General features: G+C 47.5%; 1 protein-coding gene across 12 annotated transcripts in view; it reads left to right on the top strand.

Annotated features, from left to right (window-relative positions):
* Positions 1-379: 379 nt before the first annotated feature.
* The window catches only part of SRRM1 (serine and arginine repetitive matrix 1), a 254277-nt gene continuing 226870 nt past the window's right edge, over positions 380-27786 (top strand). For 8 of the 12 annotated variants that reach the window (XM_078774000.1, XM_078774009.1, XM_078774004.1 and 5 more), the window contains exons 1-3: positions 380-430; positions 6479-6568; positions 8223-8345. In XM_078774000.1, the coding sequence (XP_078630126.1) occupies positions 410-430; positions 6479-6568; positions 8223-8345 (234 nt within the window). In that variant the 5' untranslated portion in view covers positions 380-409. Of the gene's footprint in view, positions 431-6478; positions 6569-8222; positions 8346-20124; positions 20161-27786 lie in introns of those variants that run through there. The other 4 variants (XM_078774014.1, XM_078774005.1, XM_078774008.1 and 1 more) reach the window with 2 other exon arrangements.

The raw sequence follows: 27786 nt of genomic DNA, 5'->3' as shown, positions 1-27786 counted from the left end.
CGGGATGGGGCAGACCCTCCTCCCCACCGCAACCCCCCCTTTGGACATCCATGATTGTAGGTAGGCCTGTAGGGCCAAATGTTACGTCATGCCTTCCTTACTCGAAGCTTGTGCAGTTGCTTTCTAAAATGGCGGCCAAGCCCGCCCATTGAATACTTCCCGTTTACGCGGCCGATTGGTTCATCTTGCTCTGCTCTAATAATAATCTTTGTTATTCACTATCAGGGCTAAAATTACGTTTTGAATGAGCGGATTTTAACATTCACAAACAAATTGGTCCAATCAGATCGTTAAATATTTCTCTTCAGGACAAGGGTGACAAACAACAACCACAACAACGGAAAACCAAAGAGACTTCCAAATGCGAGTTTGCTAGAACGAGGTCGTGACGTCACGAATCCGCGACAACATGGATGCGGGTTTCTTTCGTGTAAGAATGTGACGATATCGCTTTAATAGTTTAAGCTAAGAGTGCGAATGGTTATTGTGTTGTGGTGATGAACGGGGCTAAAGCGATTACATTGTGGTTAAACAGAGGGTCGTTTACCGTGGTGTTGACGATGTATGTGAGACGTTCCTGTGCTCGGATTGACGAGTAAAATGGCGCATTTCTGACCGGGCCTCATTGAGCGTTATTTCCAGTTTTTGTGAAAATATCAAAATGTTGGGTTTTTTCCAGACATTATTCGGTTGACGATGACGTGTGGAGACGAACTTGTTTTATTTCGCACGTAACCCTGGAATGCCTCTATTTATATAATTATATAACCCTCTAAGTCTAATGCATGTTTTTATTTACCTGCCGAATGTATTTTGCAAGAAAGTTATTTCAAATTGTGAGACGTTTTAGTGTCTTTCGATTTCATGCTTTGCAAAGGCGGCGAAACCAAGCCCATTGCCAATGATCAAAACCCAATTGTTGAGAGAGGAGTTTCGCGCGCCGTGGAACCTTGACCTACCAATGCAATAGGTATAACTATAACATAAGCTGTCACCCTGGTGTTTTACAGCCAAGGTGTGTGTCATCCCTCGGATGGACGTTAAGACAGGTGTCCCTACTAGAATTATGGTGGGCACAAAATATCCTACGGTGCCCTTCATGAAGAGTAGGCGAGTTATCGCCCGCACCATGAGCATAATACAAACGAGAAAGCATCTGAAAATGTGTGTGTGTGTGTATATATATATATATATATATATATGTATGCCCCGTATACGTGTGAGTGCGTGCCCCGTATACGTGTGAGTGCGTGCCCCGTATACGTGTGCGTGCGTGCGTGCCCCGTAGACGTGTGCGTGCGTGCCCCGTAGACGTGTGCGTGCGTGCCCCGTAGACGTGTGCGTGCGTGCCCCGTTTACGCGTGCGTGCGTGCCCCGTATACGTGTGCGTGCGTGCCCCGTGTATGTGTGCGTGCCCCGTGTATGCGTGCGTGCCTGCCCCGTTTATGCGTGCGTGCGTGCCCCGTGTATGCGTGCGTGCCCCATGTATGCGTGCGTGCGTGCCCCGTGTATGCGTGCGTGCGTGCCCCGTGTATGCGTGCGTGCGTGCCCCGTGTATGCGTGCGTGCGTGCCCCGTGTATGCGTGCGTGCGTGCCCCGTGTATGCGTGCGTGCGTGCCCCGTGTATGCGTGCGTGCGTGCCCCGTGAATGCGTGCGTGCGTGCCCCATGAATGCGTGCGTGCGTGCCCGTGAATGCGTGCGTGCGTGCCCCGTGAATGCGTGCGTGCGTGCCCCGTGAATGCGTGCGTGCGTGCCCCGTGAATGCGTGCGTGCGTGCCACGTGAATGCGTGCGTGCGTGCCCCGTGAATGCGTGCGTGCGTGCCCCGTGAATGCGTGCGTGCGTGCCCCGTGAATGCGTGCGTGCGTGCCCCGTGAATGCGTGCGTGCGTGCCCCGTGTATGCGTGCGTGCGTGCCCCGTAGACGTGTGCGTGCGTGCCCCGTAGACGTGTGCGTGCGTGCCCCGTTTACGCGTGCGTGCGTGCCCCGTATACGTGTGCGTGCGTGCCCCGTGTATGTGTGCGTGCCCCGTGTATGCGTGCGTGCCTGCCCCGTTTATGCGTGCGTGCGTGCCCCGTGTATGCGTGCGTGCCCCATGTATGCGTGCGTGCGTGCCCCGTGTATGCGTGCGTGCGTGCCCCGTGTATGCGTGCGTGCGTGCCCCGTGTATGCGTGCGTGCGTGCCCCGTGTATGCGTGCGTGCGTGCCCCGTGTATGCGTGCGTGCGTGCGTGCGTGCCCCGTGAATGCGTGCATGCGTGCCCGTGAATGCGTGCGTGCGTGCCCCGTGAATGCGTGCGTGCGTGCCCCGTGAATGCGTGCGTGCGTGCCACGTGAATGCGTGCGTGCGTGCCCCGTGAATGCGTGCGTGCGTGCCCCGTGAATGCGTGCGTGCGTGCCCCGTGAATGCGTGCGTGCGTGCCCCGTGTATGCGTGCGTGCGTGCCCCGTGTGTGCGTGCGTGCCCCGTGGTGTGTGCGTGCGTGCGTGCCCCGTGTGTGCGTGCCCCGTGTATGCGTGTGTGCGTGCCCCGTATATGTTTGAGTGCATGCCCCGTATATGCGTGCGTGACCCGTATCGTATATGTGTGTGTGCGTGCCCTGTATCGTATGTATGTGTGTGTGTGCGTGCCCCGTATATGTGTGCGTGCGTGCCCCGTATATATATATATGTGTGCGTGCGTGCGTGCCCTGTATATATGTGTGCGTGCGTGCCCCGTATATGTGTGTGTGCGTGCCCCGTATATGTGTGCGTGCGTGCCCCGTATATGTGTGCGTGCATGCCCCGTATATGTGTGCGTGCGTGCCCCGTATATGTGTGAGTGCGTGCGTTTTTCTCTCGTTTTATAAATAGTTTTTTCTGCAACTGCTTGTCCGATCGATGCAAAACTTCAAACATCGGAGGGACTTTCCAGGGAGAATATTTGATTAGGGTGATAATGATGATGCCATCGGTGAAGTGGTATTCCAGCCATAATTACTTGAATTGAAATCCTTATCTGAAAAATCATAATCTTCATTTATCTGATGTATTACCGGAAGTGGGTGAATAATTAAATTTATGACGTTCATAGCCCATGCCAAGCAACTATGTGACATAATCGGGTGCATGGATGATATGTGTAAAACGGCCATTATAGCAGTGGGCTATATTAATTGTGTGTTCAGTAAACTAAGGTATTTTTCTGAAGAATGAACATGTGAGGCGAGACTATGCAGTTTACTCTACGAGTGTGGTACTCGTTGTTTTTTCCCCGTCTGTTTGTTTGTCTCTTTGTGAACAAGATATCTCAAAAAGTTGTGGACGGATTCGGACAAAATTTGGCAGAGACGTAGTGTATGTGACACGGAGGAAATGATTAGATTTTGGTGAAGTATAATTTTAAAGTGATTCTTCACCATTGGGAGTTAGGGCCAAAAACGACACTTAGCAGGATATCTCAAAAAGTTGGAGACGGATTTGGCTGTCGGGTGTGTGACAAGGAAGAATCAATTCAATTTTGGTGAAGATCCATATCCGGATCCAGCTTGTAGAATTTTTAAAGTGATGCTTCACCATTGAGTGATACGGCCAACCAGGCGGCGGTGTGCACTTTACCGAGTGCCGTTCTAGTTTAGTTATGTAACTGTCCCTCGCAGGGTATCGTGCATGATTCATAGATTCTGCAGATGCAAAACTGAACACTGACCCAACTGCGAATTTATAAAATGGTCCTATTTGGTGATCATTATTTTTTCGAAAGCAAAAGCTTTGGCAAATCATGAAGGTTAATCATCTATACTCTTTTTTTTTTCTTTTTTTTTTTCTTTTTTGTATACAAGATCGAGGCTTGTGTAAGAGCGAGCACATTAAACTCACATTAGCACATAAAACACAAAATACATAAACGGACACATAAAACAATAAAGGGAGGGGCAGACAAGATGGGGAGAGAGAGGGAAGCACACAAGCACAACAGTAGAGAACAGGGACATCGGGAGATCTGTGGAAGGGAGGGTGTGGGGGGAGGGGTGCCTACGAGGATTTTCAGGAATGAAGTCGGAGATTGAAAGAGGTGGATTTGGTTTGGATTAACGGGGGTAGAAAAGATCAAGGTTTTGGATGGGGGAAGATAACAGATGGTGGTGAACAGCTGTTTTAAAGACCTGGAGGGAGGAGTGGGATTGAAGAGACTGAGGGAGTTTGTTCCGGAGGCGAGAGAAAAGACGAATGAAAGAGTGAAGGTGAGCGGACAGTCTGTATTTTGGCAGCTTCACAAGAAGAGGGTTGCTTGCTGTTCTTGTGCGTCCTGCAGGAATATTTGGGGGACACAGCACATACAGAGCTGGGGGAGCTAGGCCAGAGAGGAGTCGTTAGAAGACAGAATGACCACCAACCTGCCTGCGGTGATAGAGTGAAGGGCCGTCAGAATCAGCTTCATTACGGGAGATACCAATGATCCTGAAGGCTTTGGTTTCTACAGCATGAAGCCGAGCTAGGTGTGAGGCAGGAGCACCAGCCCACACTGGAGAGCAGTATTCCATCACGCTGCGGATAAAACCTGTGGCTGTGGTGAGGAGCTCAGAGGTGCCAAGGAAGGACTTCGCACGACGGAAGATGCCCAGTCGGAGACTGGCTTTGGAGGCCAGCTTGGAAATGTGGTTTTCCCAGGAAAGATCTTGGCTGATAGTCAGACCCAAAAGCTTGAGTGACGGAACTTCTTCAAGATTATTGTTGATAAAGTAGATGGGAGGGTTTTCCAGACCGCCTTTTTGGAGAGACATTGTGAGAGTGTGTGATTTGTCAGGATTGAAAGACATGTTCCACTTGGTTGACCAGTTTGTGATTTTGTCAAGGTCTGCAGAGAGTGAGGAGGCTGCAGACTGCCGATCTGAGGGTTTGAGATATGGAGCGGCAGAGAGTGGAGTCATCAGCAAAGAGATAGAAAGGATTTTCCTTTCTCGAAAAAAGAGATAGAGATAGAGATAGAAAGAAAGGAAAGAAAGGAAAGGAAGGAAAGGAGAGTCAGAAAAATCATTTATGAAGACCAAAAAAAAGCACAGGGCCCAGAACACTGCCTTGAGGACCTCCAGCCTGAACAGGAAGGGGAGATGAGAGAATTCCATTCAGGGCCACACGTTGACTGCGACCGGAGAGGAAGTCCGCAAGCCAGGTGTGGAGATTTCCATCGATACCATCGGAGGAGAGTTTTGTGAGCAGAGCGGGTTGCCAGACCGTATCGAAGGTACAATATATGTCAAGGGAGACAGCTCTGATTTCCTGTTTGGCATTGAGGACCTCCATCCATTGTTGAGGCAGCAGAAGCAGCATGTTCAGAGTAGAGTGACCAGGTCTGAAACCAAATTGATGATCAGAGATCAAGCCATTGAAGAGGAAAGATTTCATATCTGAAGCAATGATGGATTCCATGACTTTGCTGATAATTGGGAGAAGGCTGATTGGTCTGTAGTTGCTAGGATCTGTTTTTGCACCTTTTTTGTGCAAAGCGGTGATGTTGGCGATTGTCATACCATTGATATTATTAACCATGTTGGCACCATTGCCATAATGTTATAAATTGAATTTGCGTTCCTTGGCGGAAATTTCCGTTTCTAACCTAATTCTAACCTCTCAAATAAATACATTAAATGTGTGAATAGAGTTGCTGTAAATAAATACAAAAGGGGTAATAATTAAATAAGTCAATAAATACCGTAAATAAGTATTTCAATGAATAAATTATGGACGGTTTTAAGTGAATACATACTGTAGTCACCAAAATCCATGGCACGCAGCGAATATCCAGACCTGGGAGGTGGGTATAGGGGTGGAGCAGTTTCTGAGATGATGAGGCATTCGACATTGGTGCACTCCACTTTATTTCAGTTGCATTTACGAGTCCACACAGTTTATTTAGTTTACTGGTGAAACATATTTTCAGCCCGCACAGTCGAGGGAGAAAAGCTGAGTACGCGAGCAATGCCCACCAAACTCTCTCCACGCTCGATTCACTTCACCAATCTGGAGCAGCAATTAAATTGTATGTTTGTGTGATTTATCATTTACAAGGTGCAAATACTGAATGTTTGCCCGCCACGACGTTAGCATGGAAATTACACTTGCCCCTCAGTAATTTGACCTGACAGCAAAGTAAAATTTGGTTGCCACGGGACGTCTGGCAGGCGACTTTTGTGAGCCCAGCTACCTCCATCAAACAGGTGTGAGCCAATTGACTTTCTCGTGGAACAATGGTGCCGCATCCCTCCTGCAGAATTCCAAACGCTGGTAAACTTTATGCGACGGCACATACAGGCCGTACTGGCCACACATGGTGGCCCAACACCCTATTACCTGACTCAAAAGAATGATGTACTTACTCCTAGATGCTTTGCAATGCAATACAGTCAGAATTAGTCTCACCATGCATTGGAAGTATTTCTCATTTATTTGTGAGCCTTTGATTTCTTTTTTTCTTTGTTTGTTTCTGTCATTTCCCCACAGGGCACCAGTACCGACCAGGACAACCGCTTTTCAAACAAACAGAAAAAGTTAATGAAAGAGACGAAATTTGCCGAAGGCTTGGAAACGAAAGTAAGGAAAAGCCTTAATTCTTCATACGTTGTTTTGCATGTCTCGGAAGGTTTCTGAGCCTTAATTGGATTAACATTCGCTCCTTAATAATGTGTATTGGGGATTGTGGGTTTGAAGTTATTGTGTAAGCTTTCCAGACCCAGTTGGTGTTTATTTGTTGGAACTGCTTGCACAATGCTGTATTGCATCTCCTTTTGAGGATCTGATATTGCTTCATGCTGTCGTTTTGGCCAATAATTTGTGCCAAATGCAATTCATATGTTCAATGTTAATGCAAACACTCCCTTTTCATCATCATTGTTCTCAAGCTTTGATTTTGAATTCCCAGTGGATGTAAAATTTCCATGTTCTTCATATGGACAGACAATGAGTGAAATTAATATCTATCTCCAGGAGGGGTTTGGGTGTTAAGAAAATAAAGTTTTTACACAACCATAAATGCCCGCCCCCTTTGGGAGCATTGGCAAGTCGTCATTGCCCTGTGAAGGTGGGGTGGGAGGGATTTTTATTTGTGCCCATGAGCTGACCCTGGTTCCAACCAACACGTATGCAAAATTTTGTGGGCATTGGGCCAACTCTTGTAAACCTATCAAGGTCAACACGTATGCAAAATTTGGTGGACATTGGGCCAACCCTTGTGAAGGGGGTGGAAGAAGAAATGCGAGCAAAGGGGGTTAACATGGGGAGATGTAGAAAATAGGGCTAAATGGAGAAGATTGGCATGTGGCCCGCAAGGCTAACCCCACCCCCCCTCTAGCAGGGAAATGGCCATAAAATTCCTGTTGTATTGGGCCAACCCTGTTTTTTTTTTCCAATGATTTTCAGATGTATATGCACACGTACACACATATATACACACATGAACACATTTGTAGTATAGATAGTGGGATCCACAGGTCTTTTTGCATTGTTTCAAAGTGGTTTGACTGAATATCATGTTAAAGAATACATTTTGCATTTATGGGTAAATGTTAATTTCCTCTCGTTGCAATAAGTTATCCATACACTAAACAAAATGAAAGTAATTATTGCTGCATGGGGAAAGTAATTGCCATACATGATGTTATTGGTGCCGCCAATTGTCACGACCGAGATGATCAAATGTATTTTGGTCTTTAAACTTGTCAGAATCTCGGGAAGTTTTTCCATCAGTCTTTCAAACATAGTAACAGCGTCATGGTCCCGTCATGCTGTTTATTTTCAACTTTGGTCATCGTGATGTCATCACACCATGTTGGGAGCTTTTCTCGTTAACAGCAGACAGGTTGATATTGTATTTGACAGGTTTACAACTATTTTAATGGCATACAGGAAGTAGATGAAACGCTTCATCAATCAAGTCATCGTCACCTTTTGATTTCTACTGTAGGTGGACACTGGCCTAAATACAATGCGTCACTTGAACGCAAATTGTGAAGACTTTTCATTTTGCCGCTTTCATTATTTAAGAAGGAATGTGAGGACATTCCCTCTCAACAACATGGAGTTCCTCCCTTGCTATGTTTCTTTTTTTTTGTCAAGCACTTTGATGTTCTATTGAATGCCATGAATGAATTTGGCTTCACTGGTGATGATAAAGCGGGCCAATTATATGCAGTACAGCACTCAGAAACATGAAGTATGGATTAATGAAATTTTTTTTTTCCGCTTCCAGGTTGATATGAGCAAAGTGAATTTGGAGATTATTAAGCCCTGGATATCTCGGAAGATTACACAGATGCTGTCTATTGAGGATGATATCGTCGTTGAGTTTGTGTTCAACCAGCTCGACGAAAAGGTTAGCTGCTATGTTGAGTCTCAGTGTAGTTTACTGTGGCCATCCATTTTCTTATTCACACTTTACATTGTTGACTGTTGTTTTTTCTCGGATTCTTATAACTTATCTATAAATCTATGTTTTAAGGCTCATGGAAGTCAGAACAACATAGGGCATAGGGTCAACAGACATAATGTGGGACAAAGGGGAAACATGAGGACAAGAATGTCGCGAGGCTGAGCATCATGAGTGGTGAAAGGGAGAGAGTGTCTCAATTAGAGACAAGAACGACACTTCGACATCACGACGTCAACCGATATGCCTCTGCCCACATTATAACATCATTATAATACTTGTACCAAGTTTGATTTAAATCCATTCAGCTGTGCTCAAGTTATCACATTTTTACCTGACATGACCTCTTACCTTTGACCCCGGGACCCCAAAATCTAATCGGTTTATCTTTACATCATTATACATATCTGTACCAAGTTTGAATTAGTTCACTTCAGCCATTCTCAAGTTATAGACCTATTACAGACATTGACCTTTGACTGCAAAATCGAATCAGTTAATCTTTACATCATGATACATACCTGTACCAAGTTTGATTTTGATCACTTCAACCGTACTCAAGTTATAGACCTTTGACCTCTTGGCCCCAAATTATAATCAGTTTATCTTCACATCATTATACATTGATTGCGGAAAGTATGGATGGACTGAAGGAAAAGATGAACAAGTGGAAAGAATGTATGGAGACAAAAGGTCTGAAGGTGAATATCGGAAAGACGAAGGTGATGGCAAGTGGTAAAGCATGTGGTGAGGTGGAAAGAACTGGGAAGTGGCCATGTGCTGTGTGCAGGAAGGTTGTTGGAGTGAACTCCATTCAATGTACAATGTGCGCTGAGTGGGTTCATCAAAAATGTAGTGGTCTGAGAGGGTCATTAACTAGTGTGGCAGCTACATTCAAATGTAAGGTGTGCACAGAGGGAGCTGCAGATGGAGGAAATGTTGAGTTGGATCTTGGAGACGGCGTGAAGCTGGAAGGTGTGAAAACATTTTGCTACCTCGGAGACATGCTGAATGGAGAAGGTGGATCAGACTCGGCAACGGTTGCTGGAGTGAGATGTGCATGGAAGTAGTTTCAGGAACTGAGTGGCGTGCTGATGAGGAGGGGAGTGTCGTTGAAGCTGAAGGGAAAGGTGTATGCTGCATGTGTGAGAAGTGTTATGATTTATGGGAGCGAGACATGGGTAATGAACGTAGAGCAGCAACGAAGGCTGAAAATGGTGGAAATGCGAATGGTTCGGTGGATGTGCGGAGTATCGTTGAGAGAAAAACAAAACACAAAAAAAACCACCTTTAGAGGCCATTTTTCCCCGCAAAGCGGGGGTTGGCCTTTTTCGGGGACCGTGGTTGTTGTTGTTTTTTGGTCCCCTTTTTGAAGCAATGTTTTACGGCCGGATGCCCTTCTTGCCGCCAACCCTTTTTGTCGCATTTTTTTTACGACAAGCAGGGAATTCGTTGGTATCGTTGAGAGAGAGGAAGACAAATGATGAATTGCGAAAGATGATGGGAATAGAGCCTGTGATTGATGCTGTGAAGAGGAACAGGTTGAGATGGTTTTGTCATGTGTTGAGGAAGGATGAAAGTGACTGGTTGAGAAGAGTGATGGAAATGAATGTAGAAGGAAGTAGAGGACGGGGAAGACCGAGAAAGACTTGGCTAAAGATGGTGGAAGAAGAAATGCGGGCAAGGGGGTTAACAAGGAGGGATGCAGAAAATAGGGCAAAATGGAGAAGATTGTCATGGGGTCCGCAAGGCTAACCCCCGCTCTAGCAGGGAAAATGGCCTTAAAATGCATGTTGTTGTTGTTTTACATCATTATACATACTGTTACGTGGTCCTCCCGGTAACTACCTGGTCTTGGTGACCCCCGGACCTTGGGAGGAACCCCGCCAGGACGATATATGATTTATACGCTTTCGTAATGCAATCAATATGAAAGACACAACAATTCAAGTCAATAAGAAACCCCCACACCAATGATCCGGATTAATGGATAATATATTCCCAATCAATCAACAACAATCAACCCTCGATCAACAATATTACTAAGATGTAGACTCATCAACAATAGCTCTAAGATGGCCATCTTATATATTCCTCCCTTGAGCCCCACTCACGGCTCCCTCCATGGTCAATGTCTCTCACAATGTCTCGGGGCCCCTGTAGTTCGATCTCCGCACGCGGGCGGTTGAACGGACCCTTCCTGACGTGCTTCAACCGTGCACGTCCCGTACCGGGAACGGCTGCTGCAGCGGACACCTCCTCGGCAGCCCACCGAGGTCGGTGCTCGTGATCGCGGCTCCGGGGCTCGCAAAGTGCGCGAGGCCCCAGGCGCCTGCCGTACGCGTCCTTGTAGACGATTAGGTGAACGGTGCCGGACGCTTGGTTCCGTGCAGGAACCCCCAGCAACTTGACGCGTAACCGGTCATTACCCCACGCAGGTAACTCCTCTCGCCAGACGGGCTTTTCAAACTCAGCGTTCCCAACGCTGATCAATATCGACGCCGCTTGTGTCGGAGCTGGGCGAGGATCAAGATGGCCGCTTCTCTCCCGACCTTGTCTCTTTTTTTTCTTCCGGTTCACCATCCCGTTTCCGGTCTCCTGTTATCAGGAGCGCCTCTAACCATTTAACCACAACAACCTTTAATAGAATAAACATTAATAAGCAATGACCTGAATAGTAATTCACATAAATCCGGAATACGTAACACTCCCCCCCTTCAAGAAAGAAAGTTTGAACCCAGCGAAAACTTTCTTTGCAGGCCAAATTTGATAAACAAACAAGATAACTCACACCCCAAATCATCAGTTCCCCCGGACACAATTATCACATCTCAAAAAACAAAGCAACAATATTTCACAAAACCCCCAGAGATTCCAAAGGTAATTCACTCTGGACCAAGCGTCACACTTCTAGTTTCTCTTGAATGCTGGTTAAGGGGTAGTGACCAAAACCCCAAAGTTAAACAACTCGATAGCACTTTTTCGGGAGGCCGAGCTGAGTATACACTACATGGACGCCTTAAGGAATGTGGAGTTCACGGTTAGTCCAGGGAGGAAAGTTCATTACATGGACGCCTTTAAGAACGTGGAGTTCACGGTTAGTCCGTGCAGGAAAGTTCACTACCTGGACGCCTTTAAGAACGTGGCGTTCACGGTTAGTCCGTGTAGGAGCCCAGGCTCGGCGGCTCCGCCGTATATCGTGCTTCAACCTCTCCGGACTCCTAACAGTTACGGTGGGACCACTTGCCCCAGTCGTCACCTGACTGGCGGTCTCCGTCTCGGCCAGTGCTCTGACAATCATTCTTTCGGGGGATGCCGTAACTCTGGGAGCCTCCATAGTAATATCGGCTGCTGCCAACACCAAAACTACCGCCAAGTTGTCCTCTTCTGTAGACCTCTCGACGCCTACGAAATGCCTTCCCTACTGTTATGGTCCGACCCTCCAAATCCTTACCATTACAATTCTTCTCTGCCTCTCTGGCGTCTTTTGCGCTTGCAAACGTGACAAAGCCGAACCCTCTTGACTGTTGCGTTTCCCTGTCTTTTACCAACCGCACTTCCACCAGCGGCCCATATCTGTTGAAGACAGAGGTCAGAACTTCTTCCTCTGTTTTGAAGTTCAGTCCCCCTACAAATAACTTGGTACTTTTGTCGCCCTCCCGAGCTGGTGTGGTGTTATTTTCCCTGCTGGGCTCTTTACCAACCCTCGGGTTACCATAAACTTGCCCCCCGGCCAAATCATTCCCGATAACCACAGATACTCCCTCTACAGGAAGCGTGGCTTGTAAACCGACGGTGACCGGTCCTGACACCAATTCGGATTCCAAATGGATGACATGAAGTGGGGCACTAACACAGCCACCGATCCCTTGTAACCGAACACTATCACCAGTTGCTGTACTCTTTGACAATGGCAAAATGCCTTCAAGCATTAAGGATTGATGGGCTCCTGTGTCCCTCAATATCCTAACAGGTCTTGGGTTAGTCAAGTCTTCCTCTAGTGAGACAAACCCCTCCTAAATAAATGGTTGGTAACTCTTCTGTGGGCGATTTCTTACGTTTGCCATTGCATTCGGAGTTGTACTCGTCGGACTCCGCTCTGGGTTGTCCCTTTTCATGAGATAACAACTGGACATCAAGTGTCCAGGTTTTTTGCAAAAGGCGCAAGTAGGCCCGGAGGAAAAACTTGTGGTCTGCCTCGGGCCCCCCGGGAAATAAGTTTGTCTTGGGCCCGTAGCCCCCTGATTTCGAACAGTTGGGGTATCAGAGTTGTCCCCATAATCCTCTCGAGGCCGCCGCCATGTATTGTCGTTCTCCGCACTGGGTGTTCCATAACTCCCCTGCTGAAGTCTCGGCGAGGAGTTAGGTTTGTGGACCCCTATCCGGTGTGTTAAGGCATAATCATCTGCCATGGTGGCTGCGTCCCACAACTTTGGTACTTTCTTTTCCTGCAGGTACACTTTGATGTCCTCGTGGACACACTGTTGAAATTCCTCCACCAGGATCAAGTCACACAATGCTTTGAAGTCTTTCCAGACTCCTTTTGACTCACACCACCGATCAAACATGTTTTCTTTCACTCTGGCAAAGTGCACATGGGTCTCACTCTCCCTCCTCCTGGCATTCCTGAATTTTTGCCGGTAAGCTTCAGGAACCAACTCATAGGCTTTGAGAATGTGCTTCTTCAATACCTCATAATCTGCACATTGGTCCATTGGTAGCGCCGAATAAATATCTTGAGCTTTACCCACCAGCACACTTTGCACTAGTATGGTCCAGGCCTCCTCCGGCCAGTTTAACTGTCGAGCCACTTTCTCAAAGTGTGGAAAAAAATTAGCGACTTCCTTTTCACTGAAGGGTGGAACCAGCCTCACATGTCTGCCCACATCCCAGGTGTTCTGGCTAGGTGTCGGCCCAGTCAGCAAGGGTGGTACCTCTCCCCGTTCTCTCATTAACTCCAGCTCCTTGAATTTAATTTCTTGCTGAAGCGCCATGTCACGATCCTTTAATTCCCTTTCGGCTTTTCTCTCCTCTGCTTCGAGTCCCCGTGCAGCTCTCCTCTCCTCTGCTTTTCTCCCTTCTAACCTTTCCTGGAGTTCTCGTTCCACTGTCCTTTCTTCTTCTGCTCTTTCCTTTTCTGCTTTCCTTTCCTCTTCTGATCTTTCCTTTTCTGCTTTCCTTTCTTCTTCTGCTCTTTCCTTTTCTGCTTTCCTTTCTTCTTCTGCTCTTTCCTTTTCTGCTTTCCTTTTTTCTTCTTTGATCCGTTCCTGGCTCCGTAATTGCAACTCCAGTTTCCGGAGCTCAACGTCTTCTGGTTCTTCGGGTAGCCACTCCCAGGCTAACTCGTCCCATGTTCCTAATCCCACCATAGATTGTATCACCGTGGTCTGCAACTCTGCCTTCCTCAAATTAGTTCGGACCTCCAAGTTAAAATGTTTGGCCAATTTCAAGAGGTCCGATTTTAGTAACGCTCGGAACTGTGCCTCACTCGGGGTTACCGCAAAGTTCTGTGCCACAAACGCCATGGTGCCTATCGTTAACACCTGTTAACCTTCACCCAAGACTTTACCACAATTTCCCAAAAATTTACCAATTAATAATTCATTAATTAATTTTAATTAATAAAAATATTATTTTATTATTTTATACAATTTTATATCCCGGAATTCAATTGGACGAGCCCCCAAATCTGTTACGTGGTCCTCCCGGTAACTACCTGGTCTTGGTGACCCCCGGACCATGGGAGGAACCCCGCCAGAAAGATATATGATTTATACGCTTTCGTAACGCAATCGATATGAAAGACACAACAATTCAAGTCAATAAGAAACCCCCACACCAAGGATCCGGATTAATGGATAATATATTCCCAATCAATCAACAACAATCAACCCTCAATCAACAATATTACTAAGATGTAGACTCATCAACAATAGCTCTAAGATGGCCATCTTATATATTCCTCCCTTGAGCCCCACTCACGGCTCCCTCCATGGTCAATGTCTCTCACAATGTCTCGGGGCCCCTGTAGTTCGATCTCCGCACACGGGCGGTTGAACGGACCCTTCCTGACGTGCTTCAACCGTGCACGTCCCGTACCAGGAACGGCTGCTGCAGCGGACACCTCCTCGGCAGCCCACCGAGGTCGGTGCTCGTGATCGCGGCTCCGGGGCTCGCAAAGCGCGCGAGGCCCCAGGCGCCTGCCGTACGCGTCCTTGTAGACGTTTAGGTGAACGGTGCCGGACGCTTGGTTCCGTGCAGGAACCCCCAGCAACTTGATGCGTAACCGGTAATTACCCCGCGCAGGTAACTCCTCTCGCCCAGACGTTCTTTTCAAACTCAGCGTTCCCAACGCTGATCAATATCGACGCCGCTCGTGTCGGAGCTGGGCGAGGATCAAGATGGCCGCTTCTCTCCCGACCTTGTCTCTTTTTTTTCTTCCGGTTCACCATCCCGTTTCCGGTCTCCTGTTATCAGGAGCGCCTCTAACCATTTAACCACAACAACCTTTAATAGAATAAACATTAATAAGCAATGACCTGAATAGTAATTCACATAAATCCGGAATCCGTAACAATACCTGCACCAAGTTTGACTAAGATCCCTTCGGCCGTTCTCAAGTTATCACGGCAACAAAAAGCTTATCATGGACTGACAGACAGCTTGACAGATAACCTGAAAATATAATGCCTCCGGCGACCTTGTTGGCGGAGGCATAAAAAGGCTCAGACGTAGAAATAGGATAGACCGTGGAGGTGTTGGTGGGTAACATACTTTGAAGGCCTACAGGTCAAAGCATCTAGCGCCAGACTTGGGAAGACTTCCACAAATGATAGAAGGGAGTGCAGTGGGGGGGAATAAATTGACGTGAGCATTTAGCTTGGACATGGGAAGGGTGAAACGGTAAAGGTTTCTGGTAGAATGTATGTCACCTGGGGGACAGTGTTACAGCCGTCTGACCTTTGCGGTTGCCTGGTTCTAATCTGGCATGTTGCATCATAGCGAACACAACAGTTGACCGCTTTGAATACTTTGTCACTGGATCACACGTGCAAAAGCCAAGATACCATGTGACTTGGAAGTCCCAAAGCTGCCCAGTGTTGAGCCGATAGGCGTCACGTGACTGGATCTTAATCTCGGCTGAACTATCTCAGCCACGTGATGCGGCCTTGTAAGCGGCGTGGACCACGACCAATTAATCCCTTAAAGGGTCCTATGAGACCACCAAATACACAGCCACCACAGCAAGAATTCACCCCTGAGACCAGGTATATTGAATAACAGAACGATAATGGCACAGGGGAAGGAAACAAAATAAATGAAGCAATCAATAAGAACAAGCCTATTAATCCACTACAAATATGCATCCACGGTATCAATGAACAAACAACAACAGGCATTTTAAGGCCATTTTCCCTGCTAGAGCGGGGGTTAGCCTTGTGGTCCCCATGACAATCTTCTCCATTTTGCCCTATTTTCTGCATCTCCCCTTGTTAAACCCCTTACCCACATTTCTTCTTCCACCATCTTTAGCCAAGTCTTTCTCGGTCTTCCCCGTCCTCTACTTCCTTCTACATTCATTTCCATCACTCTTCTCAACCAGTCACTTTCATCCTTCCTCAACACATGACCAAACCATCTCAAGCTGTTTCTCTTCACAGCATCCATCACAGGCTCTATTCCCATCATCTTTCACAATTCACCATTTGTCTTCCTCTCTCTTAACGATACTCCACACATCCACCGAACCATTCACATTTCTGCCCTTTACAGCCTTCGTTGCTGCTCTACGTTCATTACCCATTTCTCGCTCCCATAAATCATAACACTTCTCACACATGCATCATACACCTTTCCTTTCAGCTTCAATGACACTCCCCTCCTCGTCAGCACGACACTCAGTTCCCGAAACTTCTTCCATGCACATCTCACTCCAGCAACCGCTGCCGAGTCTGATCCACCTTCTCCATTCAGCATGTCTCCTAGGTAGCAAAATGTTTTCACACATTCCAGCTTCATGCAGTCTCCAAGATCCAACTCAACATTTCCTCCATCTGCAGCTCCCTCTGTGCACACCTTACAATTGAATGTAGCTGCCACACTGGTTAATGACCCTCTCAAACCACGACATTTTTGATGAACCCACTCAGCGCACATTGTACATTGACTGGAGTTCACTCCGACACCCTTCCTGCACACAGCACACGGCCACTTCCCAGTTCTTTCCACCTCACCACATGCTTTACCACTTGCCATCACCTTCGTCTTTCCGATATTCACCTTCAGACCTTTTGTCTCAATACATTCCTTCCACTTGTTCCTCTTCTCCTTCAATCCATCCATACTTTCTGCAATCAACACCAGATCATTTGCATACAACAACTCCCACGGTAAACCCTCCTTTACGTTCAGAGCCAGCACCTCCATCACAACTACAAATAGTAGTGGACTTAGTACCGACCCCTGATGCACTCCAACCTTCACCTCAAACTCACCACTGTTCCCGTCCTTTGTCCTTACAGCTGTGCTCGCTCTTTCGTGCATTGCCATCACTACTCTGATCAACCAATCCTCCACTCCAAACTTCCTCAATGCCCATGTCACTACTTCGCGTGGAACCCTATCGAATGCTTTCTCCAGATCAACAAACCCAAGAAGCAACTTCTTCCTCTTCTCCATGTACTTCTCCTGCAACTGCCTTACAATAAAAAGCACGTCTGTCGTACCTCTTCCTGGCATAAATCCAAACTGCATTCCGTCGAATTTCACGTTCTTCCTTATCCTCCTCTCCAACACCCTTTCCAATGCCTTCATTCCATGCTCCAATAACTTTATCGCTCTATACGAGCCACAGTCCAGAGGGTCACCTTTCCCCTTGTATAGAGGGACGAGGGTACTCAGTTCCCAATCCACCGGAATGCGGCCTTCTTCCACCACCAGATTACAGATCTCTGTCATTCTCTTCACACCCCAACTTCCTGCTGCCTTCAACATATCTCCCACAACTCCCGTCGGCCCTCCCGATTTTATACTCTTCATTGCTTTTATCGCTTCTTCAACTTCCTTCTCAGTTATCTTCTCTGCCGGTCCTTAAACTGGGTTACTCTCTTTGTTGCCATCCCATTCATTCTCTGCATTCAACAGCATTTCCATACATCTCTTCCATCTTCCTTTATTTACATCTGGGTCCACAACGATTTGTCCCACTTCATCCTTCAAGCAACTCGCCCCCATCACATCACACCTCTCTTTCACTGTCTGCTTTGCAATCCTGAATACCGCTCTCTGAGCCTTTTCCAAATCCAATCGTTCTCTGAACATTTTCCTACATTCCTCCTGCGCGTTTGCTACCTCTTTCTTTGCAGCCTTCTTGGCTGCCTTATAACTTTCATGCTCTGCCTTTTAGCCCCCCTTACCCTTCGTCTTCTGCCACTCCTTGAACTTCTTTCTCTTCTCGTCAATCCTCTTTCCAACTTCATCGTCCCACCACCATGTTTCCGAGTGCCTCGGTGGTCCTTTTGGCCATCCACATACCTCACCAACGGCTCCCAACAGACTATCTTTCATTGACATCCAACCACTTTCAAGCTCAACCACATCATCCTCTTCTATACTCAGCCTCTCTTTTAATGCCTCCCTCACTGTCACCTCTTTCAACCTCCACACCTTCATTCTCGGTTTGTACTTCACAAGGTGTGAAAACATTTTGTTACCTTGGAGACATGCTGAATGGAGAAGGTGGATCAGACTCGGCAACGGTTGCTCGAGTGAGATGTGCATGGAAGAAGTTTCGGGAACTGAGTGGCGTGCTGACGAGGAGGGGAGTGTCATTGAAGCTGAAGGGAAAGGTGTATGCTGCATGTGTGAGAAGTGCTATGATTTATGGGAGTGAGACATGGGTAATCAACGTAGAGCTGCAACGAAGGCTGGAAAGGGTGGAAATGCGAATGGTTCGGTGGATGTGCGGAGTATCGTTGAGAGAGAGGAAGACAAATGATGAATTGCGAAAGATGATGGGAATAGAGCCTGTGATTCATGCTGTGAAGAGAAACAGGTTGAGATGGTTTGGTCATGTGTTGAGGAAGGATGAAAGTGACTGGTTGAAAAGAGTGATGGAAATGAATGTAGAAGGAAGTAGAGGATGAGGAAGACCGAGAAAGACTTGGCTAAAGATGGTCGAAGAAGAAATGCGGGCAAGGGGGTTAACAAGGGGAGATGCAGAAAATAGGGCAAAATGGAGAACATTGTCATGGGGACCCCAAGGCTAATCCCCGCTCTTGCAGGGAAAATGGCCTTAAAATGCCTGTTGTGTTGTTGTACTTCACCCGCCGAGCTCTCCTCGCACCTTTCACCCTTATGTCGCAGGCAACCAAGTGGTGCTGTGAAACAGCCTCCTCCCCCGGGATCACCTTTGTGTCCCGGAGGTGCTCCCATCTCGCCTACGCACCATCGTTGTCAACGTTGTCGGTTGTCGTCAACGGTTGTCGGTTGTCGTCGACGTCGAGTCAACGGTTGTCGTCGACCCACCTGACGTATATGTGACAAGCTTATTATCCTCTTTCTCGAACTGAGTATTACAAATCAACAAATAAGCTCCATCAGCAAACTCCAAAATCCTTTCATCTTCTCCATTCCTCACACCATATCCATAACCCCCATTAACTTCCTCAAAACCGTCCATACTCCTTCCCACATGTCCATTTAGGTCTCCTCCTACCACAACAAGTTCCTCATCTTTCACATTTTCCATCAGCTTCTCTATTGCACACCAGAACCTGTCCTTCTCTTCATTGCTCTGACTGACCTGCGGAGCATGCCTTGGATGACGTTCACCAAGAGCTTTCCAATTATCATTTTCACCATCATCAACCTTTCACTCACTCTAGTCACACTCACCACACTGTCTACAAACTCCTCAGAAAACAAAACACCCAACACCATGTGATTATACGCGTGGGATGATTCACAACACACGCCTTCTGGGCACCCTTGCCTTGCCTACCCTTCACCATTCTCACACCACTTCCCTTCCATCTCGTATGTCCACTCTTATTCTGACCAATTTCTGCTCACCTTCACTCCTTCATTCCTCTTTTCTCCCGCCTCTGGAACAAACTCCCTCACTCTCTTCAATCCCACTCCACCCTCCAGGTCTTTAAAACAGCTGTTCACCACCATCTCTTATCCTCCCCCATCCAAAACCTTGATCTTTTCTACCCCCGCTAATTTCGGTCCCCTTGTGTTTTATACCTCTCCCCCCCCGCCCCCCCTTCGGTTCCCACGTCTCCTGCCCCCAAGCCCTCTCCCTCCTACACTTCTCCCTGCTCTCAAATGTTGTAGTTGTGTGCTTCCCCTTCTCTCCCCATCTTGTCTTCCGCTCCCTCATTTTGTATATTTTGTTTGTCTGGTTGATTTGTTTGTGAAATAAATGTTAGCTCTTTCACGAGCCTCGATTCAGTATACAAAAAAAAAAAAAAATTGTCCCTGCATTCCATGTCAATGAACAAACGAGATGCCGTCATTACCTATTGCCGTAACTGAGCCCACATCTGTACCACGTGTGAGAGACAGAGTTGGGGACAGACAGGACAGAAGAATTCTGTCTCAAACTGGAAAAGTCTAGTGGACAGTTATTCTTCCTCAAACCCCAAACGACGTCTCTGAGAACGGGGGAGGTGTTATTCCGGCTGGGTGAACGCGACTCGGCTGGGCAGTGCGTGGCTTCCTCCTCGGGAGCTTCATGGTGATGCAGCTCTTGGCTGTGAGTTTTCCAAATTCTCTTCCCTGATTGTTCTCGGGTCCACCTTTTATAAGGTCACCAGCACACATCACTGGTTACTATTCATGCCCAAACCCCTCTCTCTCACTAATGGCCATCATTCGGCCCGATGGGCAGAGCAACCCCTCCGTGACCTCTCACCATGGGCTCCATCACGGCCCCATTATGATGGTTTGATTCGTTTTGCTATCAAAACTTGCTTGCTTTTACAGCCTAACAGAACACTAAAAAGAGCATTACTGAATACAGAGGGCAGAACGGTAAAATGAGATAAGAGGGTTGATAATTTGAGATCCACACAATGGGGAAGGTTGACAGTGTCTGACTATTACATAAGTGACTTATAGACTCGGAATATTATCTGAAAAGGGGCCCAGAAATCACATGAGGGGTAACTGTTTGTTACAAGCTGGCACCCATGCTAGGATTGAACCACGACACCTCCTGAGCAATATTAGCCTGGATGACACTTGATATTTTGATTTGGGACCTCACAGTGGGTTATTTTGTGAAAAAGGTCAATCGCGAAATATCAGATTTTCTCGAAAATTCAAAAATGTCAATAAAATGACCAATAATTCAGTTACAAACTTATTTTTGGTGTCAAAATGAGCAGAATAACAATACATATTGTAAAAATATTGGTTTATACTATAATATCGGGAAATTTTACAAAGAATGGCAAAAAATACAAAAAAATGCCGAATAATTATTTCGGTTTCACCGTAAACATATAGCAAAAATTGCAATAACTTCACAAATAAACATCCCATGCATATGTTTTAGGTATCAAAATCATTCATTATTATTCCCTCACATAACAGTAACAGACAATTGGTTTACAACTGTGAATCAGACTGATTAATTACAACAAACATAACCCACCCCCCTAGTGAAACTTAAGATTCGCTGACCGGTAATATTTGTAAGAACATGATATTGATGTCATATAAACAAGTAACCATGGACTGAAAATGCTGCTAATTGCATATGTGCAAGTTTACATGTACATGAAATGAAATAAAAGAATGTCGTGTTTAAGTCACTCAGAGTCCGTTTCAATTGCCACACTGTATGGGTTGTGACACACTCCGTTATTACAGGTACACGCAGCTATGCACTTCAAGTTCTTGGCCCTACAAGAGCATCTGGCAGTTGCACAATTTTTGCACTTGCAGCAGACTATGTCTGTGAACTCGTTTGGCAGAGGATCGTCCACACTGACGTGTGGGTGTAGTCTCCTCGTAGCATTCTCGTACCATCCACTTCCAATGGGCGACTCGATTTCAGGGATTGGTACAACTGCCTGGTACCACACCTCAGCCTGGTGGTGTGCACGTTTGATGTGTTGCTCAAGACATTTTCGAGTTGGCGGAAGCTTTTCTTGGTCTTTGGTGCCCTTTTGAAACATGCGGTATCGCACATCGTTGATGTTAGTTTCGTCCGAAGCTGGTGAGTAAATGCGGCAGAAGAACTCTTCCACACTCCGTATGGTGGATTCTGACAGTGTGCCACGTCCGAGGTCATTAAGCAATGCTCCGTGTTGCTGGAATACCTTCCATGTCGTCTTTTTCCCGTGTCCACTTGGTTGACTGACTGTGTCACATCCTGTAACCGCATGGTACGCCAGGATGTTACGCTGCATGGTCGGTGTCAACTGTATGTCGTGCACAGCCACAACGCCAGTGCTGCCTTGTGCCAGTTCTCATCCAGAGCTCTCCACTTAATTGTCCCGCGAAGTGTGTGAGCAGTACCAATATGTCGGTGTCCCTGCACAAGACTATGATCCGTTCGTATCCATCCATATAGGCCGCCTTGGCATGCACTATTATACGTGTATCGGCCTCCTCGTGAGATTATTGCAGCTGTTCAACATCAGACCCCAGTGACGATGCTACTTTGCTTTCTTCCTCAAACCCACCTGCAGTGATCGACTCACAAGTGGGTCGGCTCTTTTTTGCCTCCAACATCATTTGATCGCTGAGAAAGTTGGTCAGATTTGCCTTGTTTTCTGGTAAGTCCATGAACTGCTTCCAGTTGGCAGGGAGTGGAATCTCTCTGCTGTCGATCTTGCGCCGGATAGAACGTACTTGCCCCTCTCTCCTTTCCCGGGTCCCAGACTTGATTGATGTCATACAATATCGATCGAAAACCACATCGACTCTTGAGCAGTGCTGATTGAAATGACTGAACACTGATGCATTGAAGACATCAGCCAGATCTCCAAATGACTTTGCCCCCGTTGGTTTTCCAATGGCTTGTACCAATGCCTGACCATCTATGATAAAACATGTCTTAAGCGAAGACACTGGCAGGACCTCGACAGTTACTCCACCCTCCAAGATCTTCCCGAGCGCAGCTTTATTTGTAGGACGTAGGCTTCCTGCCGTGTCTGCCAATGAGAGTGGTACCGGTGTTAGTTCATGACTCAGAATACTTTTAAGGTCTATATCATGTCCGGAGTCCTGTGCCACAATAAGCCGCTGGAACAGAAGCCTGTCTGCTTTGATGGTTTGACGCTTTTGACTAGCAGCCTTCATCTTTTCTAGTGTGTACATTGTCGTCAATGTAGGACTCTGTGACTGTTTCAATTTTACATGAAAGCCGACGTCTTGTTTGCAAATCCGTGATTCCACAAATTCTTTGATCTTTGATTCTCCATGGGTTTCAGCGGTCAGTAAAGCATCCTTGATGTTTTCAGGGGCAACATCCATTGTCATCAGACAGGTCAACTCGTCGCCTAAGTTGCTCTCACTGTCAAATATTTGGAATCGTGAGAACTGTTCCTGTAGCTTTTGAACATCTTCTCTGTCCCTCTTTATTCTTGCTGGACCGACATCTTTGTATGCAGATGGTGCATACTCTGTGTCATCGATTGCCATGCCAAACATTGAAGTGGTCTCGTCAACAATTCGGCTTCGCTCGTTGTATGTCAGGCACCATTTGTCCCTTGCACTGTCTGTTCGAGTTATTCCTATCAGACCACCAGCGACTTTCCCGACTTTGTTAACGTGCTCCGATGCAAGATCAGTGCTAATTTGGTTGAAGCTCTTGCGTGTTGATTTCACAACAAAGTCACCATCCATGAATTGTTGGTAGACGTCTGGATGTGAACTGTCTAGTTGACTTATATCAGCACCATATATCACTCCCCAGCATGTGTAGTTTGTGTGGTCGTAGTGAGCAAACCAAGGCAGCATGGCCATAAATGCTGACTTGTGCATCTGCCAGTCTCCGGTTCGTTCTGCACGTATGAACTGCAGCAAGACCAATACCATTTTCATGTAGTGTCTCCAATAGAGACCTGTTGGAGATAAGGTTTTGTCATACTGCTCCAGGAGTTCAAGGAGATGTGCATCCTTCACTGCTTCCTCCAGTTTGCCCAATGCTTCAGATGGGTTACTCATTTGTTCAAGATCCCCAAGTCCATCCAAAGATTGTGCTACTTCTTCCGACAGTTGTTGTAGTTCTTGTTCTCTGACCCCTTGATCTTGTGCCCATGCGAGGAAATGTGGCCACATGATCTGCCAGAGTGCCTCCACTGTCAGCTTGTGGGCTCTGGTCGTGCGGTTGGATGATTCCGCCATCATGTTGTTTTGGGCTGTGTTCTCGCCATACACCAAACTTTCGGACCATATCTGTTGAAGGCCAGAATCTGCATAGTGTTGCCCAATGGCTCTCATGAAGTTCTTGGCTATGTGGAAACCCCCCAGACGCAGAAAGAGAGTTTTACATGTGTCATGATTCTCCCACTGCAGTTCCTTTGCCTTCGCATCCAGTTTTTTTTTTTTTTTTTTTTTTTTTTTGTATACAAGATCGAGGCTCGTGAAAGAGCGAACATTATTCACACAGAAAGACAAACAGACACATAAAACAAATAACATCGGGAGCGGTAGACAAGATGGGGAGAGAGGGGGAAGGACACAAACACAACATTTGAGAGCAGGGACCGAGAGACATGGAGACATCGAGAGATCTGTGGGAGGGAGAGGGCTTTGGGGGGGAGGCATGTGAAGGGAGGGAGGCATGTGAAGGGGGGGAGGCATGTGAAGGGGGGGGGGGGGGTGGGAGAGATATAAACATATGGACACTGCCAGGATTTCCAGGAAATAAGTTGGAATTTCAAACAAGGTGGATCTGGGGTGAATTAGTGGGGGTAGAAAAGATCAAGGTTATGGATGGGGGAAGATAAGAGATGGTGGTGAACAGCTGTTTTAAAGACCTGGAGGGAGGAGAGGGATTGAAGGGAGTGTGGGAGTTTGTTCCACAGGCGGGAGAAAAGAGGAATGAAAGAGTGAAGGTGAGCAGAGAGCCGAGATTTCGGCAGTTTAACCATCAGAGGGTTGCTGGCAGATCTTGTGCGACCTGTAGGAATATTTGGGGGACAGAGCACAGAGAGAGCTGGGGGAGCAAGGCCGGAGAGGAGTCGGTAGAAGACAGAAAGGCCACCTACCTGCCTGCGGTGAGTGAGTGAAAGGCCCTCAGAGATAGCTTCATCGCGGGAGATTCCAATGATTTTGAAAGCTTTGGATTCAACAGCGTGAAGCCGAGCCAGGTGTGAGGCAGGAGCACCAGCCCATAGGGGAGAACAGTATTCCATTGAGCTGCGGATGAAAGCCTTGTATGTGGTGAGGAGCTCAGGTGTGCCGAGGAAGGACTTCGCACGACGGAGGATGCCCAGTCGGCGACTGGCTTTGGAGGCCAGCTTGGAAATGTGGTTTTCCCAAGAAAGATCATGGCAGATAGTGAGACCCAAAAGCTTGAGTGACAGAACTTCTTGGAGAGGATTGTTGAGAAAGTAGATGGGAGGGTTGTCCAGTCGATCTTTTCGGAGAGACATAGTAAGAGAGTGAGATTTGGCAGGATTGAAAGACATGTTCCACTTGTTTGACCAGTCTGTGATTTTGTCCAGGTCTTCAGAGAGTGAGGAGGCTGCAGACTGCCGATCTGAGGGAAGAGGAATGGAGCGGCAGAGAGTGGAGTCATCAGCAAAGAGATAGAGAGGATTTTCCAGAGAGTCAGAGAGATCATTGATAAAGACCAGAAAAAGCACAGGGCCCAGCACACTTCCTTGGGGAACTCCAGCCTGAACAGGAAGGGGACATGAGAGAAATCCATTCAGGGCCACACGTTGACTACGACCAGAGAGGAAGTCCGCAAGCCATGCATGGAGATTTCCATGGATACCATAGGAGGAGAGTTTGGTGAGCAGAGCTGGGTGCCAGACCGTATCAAAGGCCCTTGATATGTCAAGGGAGACAGCTCTGATTTCCTGTTTGGCATTGAGGACCTCCATCCATTGTTGAGACAGCAGAAGCAGCATGTCCAGAGTAGAGTGACCTGGTCTGAAACCAAATTGATGATCAGAGATCAAGCCATTGGAGAAGAGGAATGATTTCATATCCGAAGCAATGATGGATTCCATGACTTTGCTGATAATTGGGAGCAGGCTGATTGGTCTGTAGTTGCAAGGATCTGTTTTTGCACCTTTTTTGTGTAAAGCGGTAATGTTAGCTGATTTCCAGGATGCTGGCAGATGACCTTGAGCAAAAGATAGGGTGAAAAGAACAGAGAGAGGGTGAGATAGAGCGGCAGAGCAGGATTTTAGGACCCGTGGGCTGATGCCGTCTGGTCCAGTTGCAGAATCAGAGTCGAGGTTTGACAAAAACTCCTCCACCTTGTCAGGAGAGAAGGACACAGAGTCCAGGAGCAGTTGGGTTCGACTGGGAAAGGTGGGAACAGAGAGAGATGGGTTTGGGACTAAGGATTTCGAGGCGAACACAGAGTTGAGGCATTCGGCTTTGTCACGTGCGATGTCAACTGTGTGGCCATTTGAGGTAAGGGAGGGGATGGAGGGGGAACAAACACCAGAAACGGATTTGACCAGACGCCACCAGGATTTGGAGGAAGGAGACAGGTTTGAGAGTTCATTCTTGAGTGAGGAGAGATAGTGCTTCCTGGCACTCCTGAGGGTAGACACACACTTGTTCCGAGCTTGGTGGAAGGAACTGAGATTTCCTTCAGTTGGATTAGCCTTCCAAGAGGCAAAGGCAAGTTGTTTCAGGGCAACTGCCTCACCACAAGATTCAGTGTACCATGGACGGGAGGAAGGGTAAGACAATTGAAGGCGAGATGGGATAAATCTGTGCATGAGAGAGATCAGTTTGCTTTGGAAGAATTCCCAGGAAGAATTGATGTCAGAGGCAGTGTAGATGGGAGACCAATCCAGACGATTGATGGCTGCTTGAAGACCGTCCCAGTCGGCCTGAGTGAAATGCCAGACTCGTCGACGCTGAGGAGGCTCTCTGAGAATGGCCAGAGAGATGCCCACTTTGACAAGCACATGATCAGAAGAACCGATTGGAGCAGAAGAAGAGCAGCAGACATTAGCAGGGAAGTTTGTCATAATCAAGTCTAGAAGAGAAGATACTCCATTGGCTGAGATCCGGGTCGGGAAATTGACAGATTGTGTCAATCCCAGTGAGTCACAGAAGTCCTTTGCTGAGGTGCCATGACTAGTGAGAGAGGAACCCACACCCAACCAGGTGGCATGATGACAGTTGAAGTCACCACATATGAGGAAGAGAGAGTTGGGATGAGTGGATAGAAGTTGGTCCATGTTGTCAGACATTGAAATGTAGATGGAGTCATCACTGTTTGGGGGACGGTACAGAACACATATGAACAAAAGGTGGGAGCGGAGAGGAAGCCGTAACCAGAGGTACTCCTGCGGGTGAGGAGGAAAGAGAGCAGTGCAAGGAGAGTGAGGAAGAGAGTTTTTGACAAAGATAGCCACCCCACCACCAGGCCGAGGCTCAGGTCTATCATACCGGAGGAGGGAGTAACCAGGAAGAGATATTAAGGAATCAGAGACATCTTGAAAGAGGAAAGTCTCTGTTAAGCAGATCAAGTCTGGATTGTCAGAAGCAACCTGTATGGAGAGATCAGTCAGGTTTGAGCGAAGGCCCCGGATGTTTGAGGTCCATACCGTTAATGAAGAGAGAGGGGGAGCATCGGGTACAGGACAGGGGAGGGGAGGAGTAGGGTAAGATGAAGGATGAGAGGGGGAGGTAGGGAGAGCAGTTGATAGTGTTTCAGATGTTGCAGAAGAGTTCCAAGAAAGGGAAGGATGAGGAGGATGAAAGGTTTGATGGTGAAGGGATGCGGCACAGTGAGGGGTTGTTTGAGGGGGGGCAGAGGAAAGTAGAAGGTTTGGGGGGGTGGAGGTATGAGATAGAAGGGAGACGAAGTGGGGAGGAGGCAGCTTGGAGGAGTAGGGGGGAGGAGAGAGAATTGGAGAGGAATGGTATGGGGGGAGAATTGAATGGGAGGGATTGGGGGGGAGTTTTGAAGGGGAGGAGTGAGGGGGGAGTTTAGGAGGGGAGGGGCAAGGGGGGAGTTTTGGAGGGAAGGGGAAAGGGGGGAGATCAGGAGTGGAGGGGCAAGGGGGGGGATTAGGAGGGGAGGGGCAAAGGGGGAGTTCAGGAGTGGAGGGGCAAGGGGGGAGTTTAAGAGTGGAGGGGCAAGGGGGAAGTTTCGGAGTGTAGGTGCAAGGGGGGGGATTTGGATGGGAGGGGCAAGAGGGGAGTTTAGAAAGTGGATGATTAA

The sequence above is a fragment of the Myxine glutinosa genome, chromosome 3 (assembly GCF_964187855.1).
Source record: "Myxine glutinosa chromosome 3, kmMyxGlut1.1, whole genome shotgun sequence".
Taxonomy (NCBI): Eukaryota; Metazoa; Chordata; class Myxini; order Myxiniformes; family Myxinidae; genus Myxine; species Myxine glutinosa.
This window is presented reverse-complemented; position numbering and strand designations above follow the sequence as displayed.